This window comes from Asterias amurensis, chromosome 21 (genome assembly GCF_032118995.1).
Source record: "Asterias amurensis chromosome 21, ASM3211899v1".
Classification (NCBI taxonomy): domain Eukaryota; kingdom Metazoa; phylum Echinodermata; class Asteroidea; order Forcipulatida; family Asteriidae; genus Asterias; species Asterias amurensis.
Window position 1 is genome coordinate 5,245,368 of NC_092668.1, and position 15,103 is coordinate 5,260,470.

Below are 15,103 nucleotides of genomic sequence, written 5' to 3' on the forward strand. Positions count from 1 at the left end.
ATTACCTCAAACAAAGACAATATTAATTAACATAAGCGCTAGCCCACTTACAAACTACACACCAAAACATACGTTTTAACCCAAACAATCAAAACAATAATGGGCAGATTTGCAGCTTAGACAGGGTAAGGCATAACATCCTTGGCAATTTAAAAAAAAAATATATATTCACTAGTTTCAATAAAGTAGATTTCTAAAGTACCTGTCCGAAAAATTTGTAAATACATACATTCAACTAAGCTGAAAAAAAACAGTGTTCATGTTTTGTGTGATTAACCATTATTATACATGAACTAACATGCCTGTTATTTAAAATTAATTTTTGCCTTAACCTGTTGTGTGAGTCAAGAGAAAAAAAGTGAAAAACAGTGGACAATCTATCGAAATGTAAACAAGTTGGGTCTAGCTGGGTTGTAAAAACCAAAATAAGGTATTAAAATTTAAAAAAATAATAATCGTATACATGTAATTTTCTTGTCAGAAGGAAAGGTTCCACATGGGAAGTATGAACTGCATTTAGTAGTCTTTCGGACTAAAATTCAATTGTGTTGTTTCATTCTCACTATAACCCCGTATAATTACTTTAAACACAGCAAGTATACAAACCATTGGTGCCATAATTGAACCAAACCTGAAGTATTAAATGCAACACAATTCATAACAAATCTAAGACACAAGGGCCTTGTCCCTCGAGACAACTTGGAGGCAAACCACAATTCAGCACAAATCCAAGTGCAAGACCACTATGGCAGCACATGAGTAATTTCAATTTCCCCAAAATGTGGAGATTCAAATGGGACTGCCTTTTCTTCTTGGAGATTGCCTGGAACAAACTGGTTTCCTGTAATTTATTGCCAGTAAACTGGTTGCCTGTTAGGTGTGACATGGCCCTAAACTTTGTAGTAATGACCACCTAATTGGATGCACTTTGCCCGGGCTGGTTGTCTAAAACTCATTGTTATGTAATTCACCTTTAAGCCAGATTAAAGTAATTTTATATATTAACACAATTTAAAAACAGTTTAAAGATAGAATTTACAGGGCTTTCATCTCACTAGGGAGGAGTGATTATCACATTTTTAATTATCAATTCATTTCGAAATGCTAAACAAAACCTTACCCAATAAATCATCAACTATTACCGTAATAATGTTTACAATTACAATCATATACCTATGGTTGGATTCAGCTATTGAAGTAGTGGTGATGAGGTACTCATGTCAATTGAATAGTCTTAACTTTTCAAACACAAAAATTAACTACATGAAATAAGGAAAGAACAGAAACGTAAACATAACTTTTTAGATATAGTTTTTCGAAAAAGTAAATTAACGGGTAAAGAAATAAAGATATTAAAACCATAAACACTAAAGTAATGTATTGTAGCTACTGATCTCCTTCTGATATTCCTCTATTTTCTTTTCACACCCATTGTATTGCAGGAGTTTTTTCAACTCTTGAGGTATTGTGATGTCAAAATCGCATTCACAGGTAGTATGAACCAGGCTTTATAAAGGCAAATATTATCTACTGCTGCCAGTTACTTATACTCGAGGCCGAGTGGATCTCAAAATGTGCAAAGTAAAGGGAGTGTTTAGTTTTGGTTGGAGTGGGTTTACTTGGGGGAAGGTCCAGTTAAGCTCAGAGCGTCCTAATGTTCCTGACTTGGGATAGAGGTCATTAAGTGCCTTGTCTCTCAAGTTAGGCGTGTTACAGTTGGGACTGAAAAAAACACTCAAGTTAGGAGTGTTACAGTTGGGACTGAAATAACACTCTAGTTAGGAGTGTTATTACAATTGGGACTGCCCCAACTATAGCTGGGATTGCCCGATAGTGATAATTGCATCAAAAGCTAATGGAAATGACCACACGAAGGCTTTTAAATTATCTTTTGGTTCCCCTTCAAGTTTTTCTTACAGCAGGGCTCACTTTACCTAATTGAAAAGGTTTTTTTTTCATTGATGATTGACGGACAATCAGTTTCTCAACTCATTAGTTCACCGACCACAATTAGTAGCCAGGTAAAAAGATCAAACTCCAACTTTGACCTCAAGACACCAGCCATCTCTTCACATCCAACTTTTCATTAAAGCATGAGAACAGGTCACTGGTGTTCACACTAGGGTCATTACACTCCATGGTGGAGTTAGACAACCAGGGGTTAGCCTGTTTCTCATTCTTAGCCGTCGAAATTGAGAACTGGTGAACCATTTGGGAAAGTTCTTCAACACAGTTCTTGTTATCTTCTATCCCAGACTTCAACCAGAGCTTTTCAGACGATTTAGCGTCTGTCTTTTCTGTCAGTAGCCAATCTGAGTACTTTTCAGTGGATACCTGGGACCCTTCCTTCTCACACACTAACCAATCAGAAAGCCCCTCCGAGCGTTCTTTCAAATAGACCGACAATGGCGAGTCGTAATTGGTCAGTAAGAATGAGGCCGACTTCTGATTGGACTGTGTGATCCAATCAGAGGGCTCGTCTGATCGTGATTCAAGGTACGCGTTCGATGTTTGTGTGGGGCTTCTGTCAGAAATTGTCTCACTACAAGCGAGCCATTTTGACGATGCAGGGGTTGAGATTGCATAGGTTTTCGCTTCAAGGCACCTTGGGGACTCACTTTTCTTATGAACCAACCAATCAGATACATTCTCAGATCTCTGTTCGAAAAAGCTTTCCAGAGGAGACACCAGCGTGGTTGTTGGATGCTGTTGCTCTTGCAATAACCAATCAGATGGCTCGTTAGAAAGATGCCCAAAATAGTTTTCAATGCTATTGGCTACCGAGAACCCACTTTCATCTTTTGATTCCTTGACAAGCCAATCGGAGGTATCGGATAGAAAGCCATGGATGGGGGATGGCATTTCATTGGTTGTTGGAATGGTCTTTAAATTACAAGCAAGCCAATCAGATGTCTGATCTAAACACCTGTTGCTACTACTATTCTTAATCAACCAAGAGTCGATTTCTGGTGATTTTTCAGAAGGGCTTTGATCTTCTTTTGATTTCTCACATGTCCCCCTGTTTGAAACTAACCATGGAGAATTTTCTCCACCATCACTCTGACAACAATTCGTATCAAACAAACACTCAGAAAAATCTCTGCAAGGTTCATTTGCACGACAAACCTTCTCAACGTTAGGGAGAGGTGTGTTATCCACAACATCTTCTTCTGATCTTGCAAGCCACTTGCTAGAGTTGAAGGAACTTGTCTTAGGGGCTGGCTTCGGCGGAGCGTTGTCTTTGATGCACAGGAGCTCCGCCAGGTTTTCTATTTCGTAAAACTGAACAATGCAGAAAGAAAAAAAAATTGATACAAAAAATATGACTAAAAATCAAATTATAAATTATAAATTTTAATATAAATTCTGGTCTGGTCAAAATAATAAGCTACACGCCATGCAGTTTTGTGGATTCTCCCACTAAGCATGGGCGACTGATGAAATTCACTACTCAACTAGTCATGCCTCAAGTAATTGGGACTTCGAAAATAGTCACAACTAAGATGCATTGCCGCATATGGTTTGCCCCAGGCGTTTTAGTTAAACTTGAGCTGGCAGGATTTAAGGATTGTGTCACTGACGTCTGATTGTGTTTCCTAAATGAAGTTTTCGTGAATAGTTGTGAGCAACACAATTGGTTCACCAAGCAGAAAGTCGCGACTAATTTGGTATTAGTCGTGGTGGCGCGATTAACTGAGAAGTTGAATATCGGTAGTAACATAATCTAAGGAATGAATAGTCACGACTTTGACACTAGCCCAGGCTTAATCATCCCCCCCAAAAAAAAAAAAAAAAAAAAATTGTAATTAACAAACCTGTGGGCCTTGCTTGGCAGCAGTGCAGGCACAGGTTGGTTTAGGGCAGGAGAGTCTGTCATCCTCCTCAGCTTCATTTATGTCTTCATCTTCATCTACTTCTTCATCTACTCCCTCATCTTCCATCCTCTGCTCACTACGGACTAGCCAAGACTGGATGTCGTCGGGCACCTCACTGTTTAATTATAAAAACGTTCCAATTATATTGGATTTTCTAAATGAGCGATGGTTAGTTTTTTAATCTTATCAAGATGTTGTTGTGCTCTTTTTAATGTTTTTCTTTTTGTGTGTGCTCTTTTTAATTGGATGCGTTGCCTTGGATCGAGCGGGTTGGTCTTAGGCAGGCTTTTGAGACCAGTTTGTAATGGAATGCATTGCGGTTTGCGGTTGGATGGATGGTTTGGGAGTGGATGATGGTGGTACGTAACTTGTATTGAATGGGCTTAGAGTAAGGTCGCCAATGTAGTGACTGCAGCAAAGGGGTGGAATCATGTCTACGAAGTACTTGGTAGATTAGGGGAGCTGCCCAGTTCTGTAGGCTCTGGAGTCTTTTAAGGTGACTTGCTGGGACGGACGTAAGAAGCCCATTACAATTTACAATGGTCTAACCTAGACAAAATAAGACATCTAAGCGCATGATGGCAGGTGGTTTGATCAATTAACTAACCGAATATTCAGTCCTTCATATACAAACATTTTTTGTTCTCTCTTTATCCCCTATGTGGAACAATCAATCGTTGTGGTACCTGCTCCCATCACATAGAATTTTAACTGCCCCTAGCTCGGTCATCTATATGTACTGTATGGTAAGACTTCCGCTCTAGCATTACAAAGGTCATGAGTTCGAACCCACCTGACTGATGTGCCTGTGTATTTTTTTTCTTCACAGAATCTTCACAGCACTCAGGAAAGTACAGAGTACACATAAATATCAGTGTAAGGGTAAAATTATAAACTTATAAATAGCAAACATTAAAGGAACACGTTGCCTTGGATCGGACAAGTTGGTCTATAAAAAGTGTTTGAAACCGTTTGTTATGAAATGCATATATGGTTAGAATTATGTTTTAAAAGTAGAATATAATGATCCACACAAGTATCACTCAAAATTGCACGGTTTTCCTTTTACGTCGCGAACTAACACGGTCGGCCATAATGGCCGAACGTGTTAGTCGACGAGGTAAAAAGAAAACCACGCTATTTCGAGGCATATTTGTGTAGATCATTATATTCTACTTTTACAACATCTTTCTACCCATATGCACTTTATAACAAACGGTTACAGAACGCTTTTCAAAGACCAACTCGACCGATCCAAGGCAACGTGTTCCTTTAAAGTTAATTGATTCTATTTACAGGTGTGTAAACAATAAACCTACACTGCTGCAGGTCCCACTCTGTGCAATTAATTTAGTTACCTACGTAAAGCCACTGAACCCTGTACAATGGTAACACCTTCTAAGCAATTAATCTCTGATCAAATAACCAACTTAAAAAATAAAAATATGATAACCACGTACCTGAAGTAAGCAATCTCCTGGAGATCTTCACTTCGATCATTCCCACAATCAGCGAGCCAATCCGTCCAGGGTGATTTCATCAATTCTTCCATATGCTCAAAGGTTGGCGCAGAGTTTGTAATGGGCCAAGATGCGGTTTCGTTCACCTCTTGTCGAACGCCATCAAGGATCTCTATATCGGCTTCTGATTGGTCGTCATCGACAATTTCAAAGTCATCTTTGGTGAAAAAAAGGGCAGCGATGTTTTACAGCAATTTAATTTTAAAATTGTTCAGTGATTTTAAAAACAAGAAATGCATAAAAAGACAAGGCAAGTCCTTTTGACTGGCACCCCTAAACAAATATGTTGACTTATAATAGGGAGACAGCCGACATACGTAGGGCTAGGTATCTCAGTTGGTAGTCAGTACGTTAATATGGAGGTCGTTGGTTCAAGTTCCATTTCTGTAAATTTTTCTTTATTCAAACCTGATTTTACCAACAAAGTTTAAATTGTGGATACTGGAGAATCGTAATATTATTCTTTATCCCTGATGCAAATTATATTAAAAGATTTAGACAACTTGGAGACTTTTGATTAAGCTTTATAGTACCTTCACTCTGATTGGATGAGAATGGTGTGGTCTTCCTTATGAGCCAATCAGAAGGGTTGTAAGACAGCTCCAAGGCTGGATTCTGATGAGGAAAAACAAATAATACAATAACTTCATAAACACAGATCATCACTAAACAAATACAACAAATCAATTGCCCCCAAATTCCTCCTGTAATTTCCACTGTTTTTCCCAGAGTCTAAATTCTGGGTCAAAACACTTTTGCGGACCTAACACTTCAGTAACTGTGATTTAAAGGCAGTGGACAAAATTACTCAGAAAAAATATTAGCATAAAACCTTATTTGGTAACAAGTAATGGGGAGCTGTTGATAGTATAAAACATTGTGAGAAACGGCTCCCTCTGAAGTAACGTAGTTTTCGAGAAAGAAGTAATCTTCCACGAATTTGATTTCAAAACCTCAGATTTAGAGTTTGAGGTCTCGAAATCAAGCATCTGAAAGTACACAACTTTGTGTGACAAGGTTATTTTTTCTATTATCTCGCAACTTTGACGACCGATTGAGCTCAAATTTCAAGAGGTTTGTTATGTTATGCGTATATGTTGAGATACACAAAGTGAGAAGACTGGTCTTTGACAATTACCAATAGTGTCAACAGTCTTTATCTTTGCTTACATAGGACATTATAAAGAACATCTGCTGTTATCTGTTTGTGCTCAGGGTACCAGCTATCGCTGTTGTTATATTTTAAAGGGAAGGTCTATGTGTGGTAATCACTCTTACAATGTATGGTAATAAAAACCTTTGGTTAGAAGCTGACAGCAGTGTGTGATATTTAAAGCATTTGGAGAAACATTTCACTTCAAAGTTGTGTGGTTATCTTGTAAAAAAGATCAAAGATTTTAGGCACAAAAATCTGAGTATATGAGATTCCCATTTAGGATTATCTTTGGGGACATATTTGCTCCGGATATTCGGCGATGTCTCAAAAACAAGCTACCTTTTGAAAAAAAAATTCAAATGAATTTCTTTAAAGGTAAGTTTTATTGTGTAAGGATCAAAACAACTAACGGTTCCAAAAACCATAGGAATACTTTTCCTTTAATTGATAAGGGTACCAGCTAAGTGGTTGAAAGTCTTCTTTTTATGATAACAACGAAGGTTAAAAGTCCTTATTCTGGTTACATAAATAAGAATTAAGTTTTTGATAGTGAGAACAATGCCTTATTGTTGTGTTTATACTGAGGTTCAATCAACTGTTTAACACCCCTTACAAGGATTCTTCCCTTTGATTGGTTTAGAGTGTGTTATCATGTCTACAGTATTATCTACTGTAGACAGCCTTGTGAACATGATGTGCTACATGTATACACACAACAAAGAAAGTACTACACCCATAGCAACCAGGGCTTTACATGTAGATACCAATAGCAATGGCATTTTCTTGGAACCTAGAAGGACCTACATGTAGTCACACAATAAGCCACTTCGGAATAGACCGATCCGTTAAGCTCCGCCCCATTGCGTTCTAACCAATCACAACGCAACGAAGGTCCGACACTAAGGTCCGACATGCGTGGGCGTAGCTTGGCGGGCGCGGCAGAGTTGTGCATTAAAGGCATTGGAGAGCCCCACGTGTTCTTGCTCACACGTGCGTCGTGGGCGGAGCCTACTGAATCGGTCTATTGCAGCTGCGCCTGTCTTACTGCTGACAACGCATTTTGTCTATTTCACGTAACCTTTTGACAACACCAGGGGGTATTGTCAAAAGGTTACATGTTAATAAACAAAAAGCAGTAACAGAAGTGCGCAGCTGCAATTCCGAAGCGGCTAATATGGAGTGTTAAAACAAAAATATTGATTGCTTTCAGTTGTGCTAGGGTTCAAACTTTACGGTACGACTCCCACAGACCATTCCATTTTCCCTCAGCTTCACCTCGTGAAAACAAAATGCACCGAGGATCACCTCGCGAGTTGTAGTTTCAACAATAGCCCTGAAACAGTCGAGTGATCTAGTCCGATCACTCGATCCCAGCACCTCATCTAGGGACCCTGGGATGGGCCAAGGTACATGTGTACCATGGAATACACGAAGATAAGACCGTACCGCACCTAATAACCACCCCCCCCCCCCCCCCACCACCCCAAACCGATGACCTCTTCCTGTTTTAAGAAAGGTTCCACTGTCAATACTAAAATGTAGCATAATTATGTCTACGATCCATTACAAATAAATATTTCATTTTTTGCCTTGTACTAAAAAGCAGGGCTCGATTGCAGCATTCGTCTTGGAACCATGGTTTTAAAAGATCGTTTATGGATATAGAACCTCCATGCTTTATCAATTCGTGTGTGTTTGTAAACTACTGGTGGTTGTGCGACAGTACAATCGTTCCCATCATTGCTGACGAGTAAGGTCTCTCAGATTGTGTTTTCCATTACGGATTAATCTTCCTGCCTGTGTCGACATCCTGAACAAAATGTGTACAAGCTCATCAGCCCCTCCCAGAGGTCTTGCATGAGACCGGTGAGGACCGAGTAAATTGAGCCCACTGGCTGTTTTTATATATCAGGAACTAGAAGATACTTTTGTTTAAATTCTAAAAGAAAATACTGATAGTTGTTTGAACTCTGCCCCAAATGCAAAACCAAACATGATCACCCGATCAAAAAATAAACATACAATGAAGATCAGAAGGTCGGACTTTGTGCAAGTGCCACTTGTTCGTTCAATGACACAATGATGTCGATGAAAATAACTTGAATAAAATGGCACATTAACAATGACATGACAAAGAATGTCAGCATCAAGTTTAAAAATGGATCTATTTCCTTATTAACTACCATACATACTTCATTATCTATTTGTTCATTCCGATCATTGAGATTCTAAGAGTATATCTTGAATCATATAAAGCATTGGCCGATTTGTCCCAAAAATTTTGATTTAAAATTCAATAGGTATTTTGATGGGGGGTCGAGAAAGTTACAAGCTTTCATTTGAGCCATTGCTCGAAAAAGTCCGCCAATTATTAGTAGCAGTGAAATAAAGTGCTCAAAATTAGTTTTTGTCGGGATCCCGACAATATATCACGTGACCAATTCTTATGTGTTTTATAAGAAACGTTTTAAATTTTTGTCATGGTTCCTGATCATTAAAAGTAAAAGGTAAACTTTTTTTTCGTTAGAGCGGGGGATACTCTTTGATATACCATTCACTCAAAAAAATGTATTTCTTAATGTTTGGGGCAAAAATCTGACATAGCATCTTTGAGTCAACATGAGAGTGATTGACTGTTGCCAGCTTGGTGTTGATATCATCTTGCAGGGGGTTTGTTGAGTCACCTTGACGGGAAGATCATCCCCACCTCAAAAAAAAAAAAAGGTTTTAGCACCCATTAACTTTTCCACCATCTACCTCATATACCTTTGAGGAGAGCCCCACATCCAAGTTTTGGCTCCAACGAGGTCGCTTCGCATCAATCTCTCCAAAGTCATGAAGAGCTCTTCGAAGACTAGCCATATCTGCCGTAAAGTTGATCGCTGTAACTTCAATTGGCTGAAGATTGAGCAAACCAAGCCTACAAAATGATAAATAACACAAACAAGAAAGGATCCAGGATGATCAAAATTTAAATTCGTAATGAAGATTTTGACAGATGCTGAATGAAGCGAGAGAAAGTTAATTTCAGATACACAGATGCATAACTGATTGGGTTCGAGGTGGGTAAAAATACATCTAGGTAACTGCACGCCGTGTGATAGTCATCAGACTATCACACCGCAACTGATGTACTATCACACGGCTGCCGTCGTCTAGTAAGACTAAGACAAATCATGACCGCTCTACACCAATGAAATGGCAGAATATTTGTATGGGGTGTTATAATAGCACTTATGACACCAGTCCCACAAGTCGCCAAGGCTTAGTCCTTACTTTGATAAAGTCTGAGCCAACTCTTCATTCAATCCTTCCCTGTCCTCCTCATGACACTGAGCAACTTCTACGAGACGCTGAAGTCCTCCGAGCTCGTGCATCAAGCACACCAGATGCTCCTGCAAGAGTTGGTCTTGGATGCGAAGGATTGCTTCAACTTGATCAAGAAGCCAAACCTCTCGATTACGGAGAGTTTCAAGCTGACGGGAGATGGCTGTATGAATGTCAGACTTGACCTAGTTGGAAAGAAAGACCAAAACACCAAAACACTATTAAGAGCTTGATCAAAGGTAATCATACATGTAGAGCTGCCTTTAGCTTAAACTTTGTATACCAGAATGGCAGATTAAGATCACCAGCCAAATAGACTACAGTCTATTTTGGGAAACACTTGGGAAACAGCCGGCTTAACAAAAACAGCAACCATTTATGTATACACAGGAGATGAACAGGAAGTACATGTTTTATTCACTTAGCGATCAAACAATAATAGGTGTTATCTTTTCAGAAAATATAAAAATAAAGATCCAAAAGAAGCAAAAAAGCACAGCAATTTTTGTTTTCACCCTCCCCTCGCTCAATAGCCATACTGGAAAGTGTGTTGTGCAACAAGCGACTCATTTTTGTGGAGCCTGTCACAAATACTATTATGCAGCCCCCAGTCTTCCCTTATAGCTTCACTCACCCCTACAGCACTGTGGTACAACTTCTCCTGTTTTTCTGAGATGCTAGCAATGGCATCTTGTATACAGACTACCTTGCGTTTAACATCGCTAAGAAGCTGCTCTCTCCCACAATCCATTGCAGAGGCAGGCAACTAGAGTAAACAAAAACAAACAAGGATGAGACGAGTTAAACACGCCCATGGCTCTACTGAACAGGGAAAACATTAAGAATCAAAGAAAGAATTTTTTTTTTTTTCCAATAACAAGATATTTTTTTAACTTGGTAAGATAAGTTGAATCTTTGGTTTTGCCAATATTTGCAAACAGCTACAATGTACAATGTACATGTACATACACATACAGTACATGCCGTAGTGTACATTGACCATGTTGACTCAAATGTCTATAGTAAGCCTACTAGGCCCAGAAACTTGGGAGCTGAACATTTTGTTTTTCGATTTCTTTTTTCACAAGTTTTTCTGCAGTCACACTAGTTCGACAACAGATGTCAACATTTTCAGGGGGAAAAAACAGAGTACAGCGCCCCAGTGAGTGTCATTGTATTTTGTGAAATTCTTTCATTTACATGGTGCATCTTTCCTTTTCCCCTATCGCCCAAAGTTTTCCAATGTTATGCTTTCAAGAATTTCCTGCTTTGTTAAATGAAAATTTCACTGCATAAATAAAATAGGTATGCAGCACCAGCCCGTACGTATTTCCTTTTCTGTAAAATTACGATTATCCATACTTTATAAATTGCATGTCTGCAAAACAGACACATAGTAAAGACAATTTTTCAGATGCAAACAGTTAGTATTATTCAAATTCTTACATAAGATGCATACAAAGTATAAAGCTAATCTTTGCTAGCATCTGTGTGATTTGCCTGTGGAAAGGGAAAGGGTTAGTACAGCAAATGGTAACCTTTGCTAGCCGTAATAAATATTTCTATTTAACGACAGTGAAAACCTTTACAAAATTTCAGTTTACACTGCATGCCATGACGGCATTACCCAGAAGGATATTTGTGTCAACCAAATTTCTTCGAATTGCGTGCCAGGACTGAACTACCTCAAATAGAAAACAAATTACACTGGCCACCTAGCCAGAATCCTATGGTAGTTTTAACAATGAAAGAGCAATTTGTATCATATACAATGTAGTGTGCGGATTTTACATGCACACATCAGTAAAAACGACACTGAATCTTGCTTACTGTCAAATGATTCACTCATTGAAGCAATCGTTAAAAAACAAAGATCAGTTTCAGGCCTTGAACTTCGCTCATAAAGGGGCTCAGCCATTTCCTTCTAATTTAGCAGGCTTGGGGGCACTCTTTGAGGAAAATGTTAATTCGTACAGAAAGTATGAAACCTTGGACATGGCACCATAACAAAAAGCACGGGGCATCACTGCGATTGCTGCTGGCATGGCTGATGCCCCGGGTTGTACTCGATGCCTGCAGTATGGCACATAATTTTTTACCAAGCAAAGCATACATGTAGGTCTATTATTTTCCACTTTTGACCTACTTTCAAAAACAGCCTTCAGTCACACTCACAGGAGGAGCAACAATACCTCTTTGTATCCAAAAGGCCATCAAGCACTGGCTCATGAATTATCAAAAGATTTGTGCATGACTAGGCAACTCCATTTGCAATAGGTTTGCTCGGGGCCAAGGCAAAGGTACATGTACACATACATGTAGAGCTTTGAATTAACAAACTTCAAATGGATGTCAAACTAAACTGATGCTTTGAAATAACCTGTACCAGCAAATGTAATGGGTGCTTTAACCGTGGGTGGGCTGTGCAAGAGAAATTGTTTTACAATGACATGAAATCGTACAAGTACATACTCGTGTCTGCCTCCCCCGGGTTCCCCATCCAGCCACACATCACTCAAAGGCACTGGGCACTATTTATAATTACTCAAAATAATTGTTAGCATAAAAACTTAATTGTTAACTATCAATGAAAAGCTGTTGATACAATGTAGTATAAAACATTAGGAAAAAACGGTTCCCTCTGATCTGAAGTAACGCAGTTTTTGAGAAAGTTAAACTTTCAATTAAAATATTTGAATTTGATTTCGAGACCTTTGAATTAAATTTTGAGGTCTCAAAAGCAAGCATCCTAACTACATGTAAAGCACACAACTTTGTGTGACAAGAGTAATTTTTCTTCAATTTTTTTTTATCTCACAACTTTGACGACCAATTATACAGGTTGTTATTTTGTGTTTAGCTTTAGTTTTATTAGACTTACATGTAACACTGGCATACAAATGTTTTTAGATTCAAAGAAGCAAAATAGCTAAAAAAGCCAGTGTGAGCATGGTGAGTGGCGAGGAGGAACAGGTGACCAGCAGGTCTCTACAAAGCCGTCCTGCCACAATGCCGTGTGTTGAAATACACTACCGAAAGTAGGCAGACTGCCCTTTAACAATTACCAAAGGTGTCCAGTGCCTTTTATTAAATGGCCGCTATTCCCTTTCATAATATGCCCTTTTGTTAAAAAAAAACAAACAGAAAAAATACATTTATAAATAGACACTTTGACAATTGCAAACGTGGGGGGCCACATGGTGAAGTGCCTGAAGTAACAAAGTGTAGTTTTTGAGAAAAAGGTAATTTTCAACAAATTTAATTTTGAGACCTCAGAATTGGATTTTGAGGTCTCGAAATCAAGCATCTGAAAACACACAACTTTGTGTGGTAAGGGTGTTTTTTCTTTCATAATTTATGTCACAACTTCGATGACCAGACCAATATTTAAATAATTGAGCTCAAGTTTTCACAATCACAGGTTTGTTATTACATGTTAGGATACACTGCTTCTTATCTTATTCTATATTCTAGAAACTATAAGGCTCCCCCGTGAGGGAGCCTTAAAGCCAGTGGATACTATTGGTAATTACTCAAAATAATTATTGGCATAAAACCTTTCTTGGTGACGAGTAATGGGGAGAGGTTGATTGTATAAAACATTGTGAGAAACGGCTCCCTCTGAAGTGCCATAGTTTTTGAGAAAGAAGTAATTTTCCACGAATTTGATTTCGAGACCTCTCAGATTTAGAACTTGAGGTCTCGAAATCAACCATTTAAATGCACACAACTTCGTGTGACAAGGTTTTTTTTCCTTTCATTATTATATTGCAACTTCGATGACCGACTGAGCTCAATTTTTCACAGGTTTGTTATTTTATGCATGTTGAAATACACCAGCTGTGAAGGCTAGTCTTTGACAATTACCAATGCAATAGTGTCCACTGTCTTTAAACTGTTTCTAGAATAGAAGTAAGGATGCACCAAGTGAGAAGACTGGTCTTTGGCAATTATAAATATAGTTATAGTTGCGATAACGTAACCCTCCTCCCGACGGCCGCCGTCGGGAGGAGGGTTACGTTATCGCAACTATTATAAATAGTGTCCAGTGTCTTTAAATAGCATAATGGGGTAAACAAACAAGTTAAAACAACAACACATCGAATTGTCCATGTTGTGTCATGGTGGAGGCGGCCGCTGCCATATCCGAGTAGCGAAACTGCACGTCCGCCATCAACGGAGTACAAATACAAAACTACACTAGACGGACCAAAAATGGTACGACATTGGACAACTGAAGAATGAGCTTTACGTACTGATGAAGATTACATTTCATTATAAAATACATTGAAAATACAACAAAACATTACACAAATCATGCGGGAAAACGTTAATTTATGTCGTGTAAAAATGTCACAATATACACAAGATTGGTGACAAAAATGTAGGCAGTGCGTGTAGTAGAGCCATGTGTACCGGTCATGCCGGTAGAGCAAAATCTCACTGCCAACTAAACTAAACTCTTCGATCCCACTTTTAACTTTTAAATTGTTCGTTTAATTAAATCAACTACACCATTACACCGCATACCAAATTAACCACAAATAGTCACAGCTTTTGCTACACGAGTATCAGTATCATTTTCAATTCTTATTGTATGAAAAAGATGAATTTTCTTACCGTCCTCAGTCAGCTCAGTGCCGTTTGGGTTGTGCAAAATCACCACAATCAATCGTCGTTTTTTGGTTGGAAGCAAAACGACGCACTGCGCAAGCGCATGCTCTATGTTAATTTGATACTAATTTATGCAAATACGGCCTTCACTACCGGTGACGTAAAATGACGGGTTCACGGTAAGTTTGAAGGGCCCGAGCAAAATCTTTCTTCCGGCCGGAGAAAAGAGGGCGCCATCAGAATACAGCTCGCCATGATGTGTTTGAGGGCTGGTCGAAATTTTTTGGTTTTACATCAAAATATTGCCTTTGTCGTTGTGCTTTTTTTTTTTTTTTTTCAATCTATTAATAAAAAAAAAAAATTAAAAAAAATAAAAAAACCTATCACTAGTAGCAGAAGGATGGCAGTTTTGAGGGAAAAATGCGGGCGGGTACGGTAAATCCCTACAAGATACAAGTTGTTTTACCTTGGGAATTCTTGAACTGGCCTTTCACACTAAGTTGTTGGCGGTCGGATTTCCTATTTCCTCAATGGAACATCCAGGGACAGAGTCCGATTTACCACGTGCTCTTGGACTTCTACCAGGAAGTAACACATCCAACCATGGAGGA

The 15,103-nt window shown here is 38.7% G+C and overlaps 1 protein-coding gene across 1 annotated transcript; it reads right to left on the reverse strand.

Annotated features, from left to right (window-relative positions):
• Positions 1–305: 305 nt before the first annotated feature.
• Positions 306–14,598, reverse strand: LOC139952974 (uncharacterized). The gene is made up of 8 exons (XM_071952325.1): positions 14,499–14,598; positions 10,513–10,644; positions 9,828–10,063; positions 9,318–9,471; positions 5,929–6,010; positions 5,336–5,552; positions 3,816–3,990; positions 306–3,282 (listed from the first exon to the last, which is right to left on the reverse strand). Exons 2-8 carry the CDS (start codon positions 10,627–10,629, stop codon positions 2,050–2,052), a joined length of 2,214 nt encoding a protein of 737 aa, XP_071808426.1. The 5' UTR covers positions 10,630–10,644; positions 14,499–14,598; the 3' UTR covers positions 306–2,049.
• Between the last annotated feature and the right edge of the window lie 505 nt (positions 14,599–15,103).

Excerpts from the sequence above, each read along its gene's own strand:
- LOC139952974 (XM_071952325.1), bottom strand. The coding sequence starts at position 10,629 with ATGGATTGTGGGAGAGAGCAGCTTCTTAGCGATGTTAAACGCAAGGTA. Across the intron at positions 3,991-5,335 it reads CAGGAGATTGCTTACTTCAG|TGAGGTGCCCGACGACATCC; the intron begins GTACGTGGTTAT and ends ATAATTAAACAG. Across the intron at positions 3,283-3,815 it reads CTGCCAAGCAAGGCCCACAG|TTTTACGAAATAGAAAACCT; the intron begins GTTTGTTAATTA and ends TGCATTGTTCAG.